The sequence below is a fragment of the Grammomys surdaster genome, unplaced genomic scaffold (assembly GCF_004785775.1).
Source record: "Grammomys surdaster isolate TR1022 unplaced genomic scaffold, NIH_TR_1.0 349, whole genome shotgun sequence".
In the NCBI taxonomy this organism is placed as follows: Eukaryota; Metazoa; Chordata; class Mammalia; order Rodentia; family Muridae; genus Grammomys; species Grammomys surdaster.
The window spans coordinates 1,481,460-1,483,093 of record NW_021604768.1 but is presented as its reverse complement, the minus strand read 5'-3'; the positions used below and the strand labels follow the sequence as shown (position 1 = coordinate 1,483,093).

General features: G+C 52.3%; 1 protein-coding gene across 2 annotated transcripts in view; it reads left to right on the top strand.

Moving 5' to 3' along the window:
• Positions 1 to 603: 603 nt before the first annotated feature.
• The window catches only part of Cmtm2 (CKLF like MARVEL transmembrane domain containing 2), a 6,428-nt gene continuing 5,397 nt past the window's right edge, over positions 604 to 1,634 (top strand). Inside the window, exons 1-2 of one of the 2 annotated variants that reach the window (XM_028779318.1) lie at positions 604 to 851; positions 1,178 to 1,359. In XM_028779318.1, coding sequence (XP_028635151.1) covers positions 1,186 to 1,359 — 174 coding nt within the window. In that variant the 5' untranslated portion in view covers positions 604 to 851; positions 1,178 to 1,185. Of the gene's footprint in view, positions 1,082 to 1,177; positions 1,360 to 1,634 lie in introns of both variants that reach the window. The other variant, XM_028779317.1, reaches the window with a different exon arrangement.

Here is a 1,634-nt window from a genome sequence, read left to right as displayed (position 1 = left end):
ACCTAAAGGGTCGAGACCTATAAGCTGAGAACATCTGATCGAATAGCTAGTCAAGTTCAGGCCAGTATAGGCAGTAAAGCCCACTGCCTCCCTTTTCTTGGAAAGAGAAACCTGGTCTACAGTGGCCAGGAGGGACAGGAGGCCTGTTGCAGCTCCTGACCTTGTGGGATAGGAATAGGGATGAGAGACGCAGCTGAGCTTGTAAAGTAATCCGGCCTTTCCTTCCCACCCGTGTTGTGTCTGACAGGTCCTGTGCCTCTCGGCAGGAATCCTGTGTGTCATCGATGCATTGTTGGTTACCGACAAGATGAGGCACAAAGCGAAAAATGCCCTGGCGAAGGAAACTAAGCCGTCTGCCCCCGGACCGAGGCAGAAGTAGCGCTGAAGTCCCCCAGCCCTCTGCAGCATTGGGCAGAGAGAGACTCGAGATCATGCCCACACGTATAATCACTCCCACCAGGCCATCACGGAGTTCCCATGCCCACGTGAGTGTGACCCTAAAGGCAGGGCTTCTAAGTTGGCAACACTTCTGCTTTCTCATGTGGCCTTCTGTAAAAGTCGCGGCGCGTTACACTTCCACTTGCTCCCCGAGGCTGCCCCAGGAGGTCAGGAGGGAAAGGACCCCAGGGAGTGGGAGCCACAGCCACAAACCTGGGACTCCTTTTCAAGGAAGTCCTCGCTAGGACCAGTGGGGCTCAGTGAATGCTGCTGCATAGAGGGTGGGACTGTCTAGTTCCTGCAGGCTGGAGGTGATCCTGCTGTTCCACTTGATGTGGTGGGCTCGCGCCCGTCAAGAGCAAGCGTTGGGATTCTGCAGTCCCAGTGGTCAGTTGAGAGCCACCCTCGAACAGGTCAGGAGACACCAGGCTCCTCTCTTGAGCTGGGCCTGTTCAGGGACTGCAGGCAAGGCTAGGCCAGAGGAAGCTGAGAACTGCTGCTAACAACCATGGCAGCACCTGGACAAAAAGCCAAGAGGGGCAAGGAAGATAGAAAAGGATTTCGAGGCTACAAGTGGGAATTCAAAGACAGCAATAAAGACTTCTGGACGCAGGGACATGCAGAGACCAAGTCTCTGAGTGTGGTAAACTGGATTGGACTGGTAGTGGTGTCTGGTGGGAGCGGGGTTGCGGGTGGGGTTCCTCAAAAGCAGGGGAGAACACTTGAGACGCCTCCTCAGGTATATGTATGTTTTCCATCCAGATCTGCATAATGATTGCACTGATCTGTTTCCAAAGAGTGGCCACGCACCCCATGCTGATCCTGCTCCTCACAATGGAAATGTCAATTATTTCTTTCTTCTTTTTCCTCTACTCCTTTGCCATCAACCGATACATTCCCTTCATCTTCTGGCCTATGATGGTAAGTAAAAACTCTAGGAAGGTGATGGGAGTCACATTCTAACAAGTGGGAAAAAAGACAAGCTCACCTCCTCTTTCGGTGCTCAAGTTGGGGAGCTGAGTTGGAGAGGGAAAGCCACGTGGCAGATGCTCCCAAAATCTATCTGCATTTGGTCAAAGAGAGAAGAGCCAAAGGCTTTGCTATCCTCAGAAACGGGGATGGCATGGCAACCAGCCATTTCTGATAATGCTGGTATATGTCTCATTGGGATGTCATTCTAGGATTCAAACAAGAAA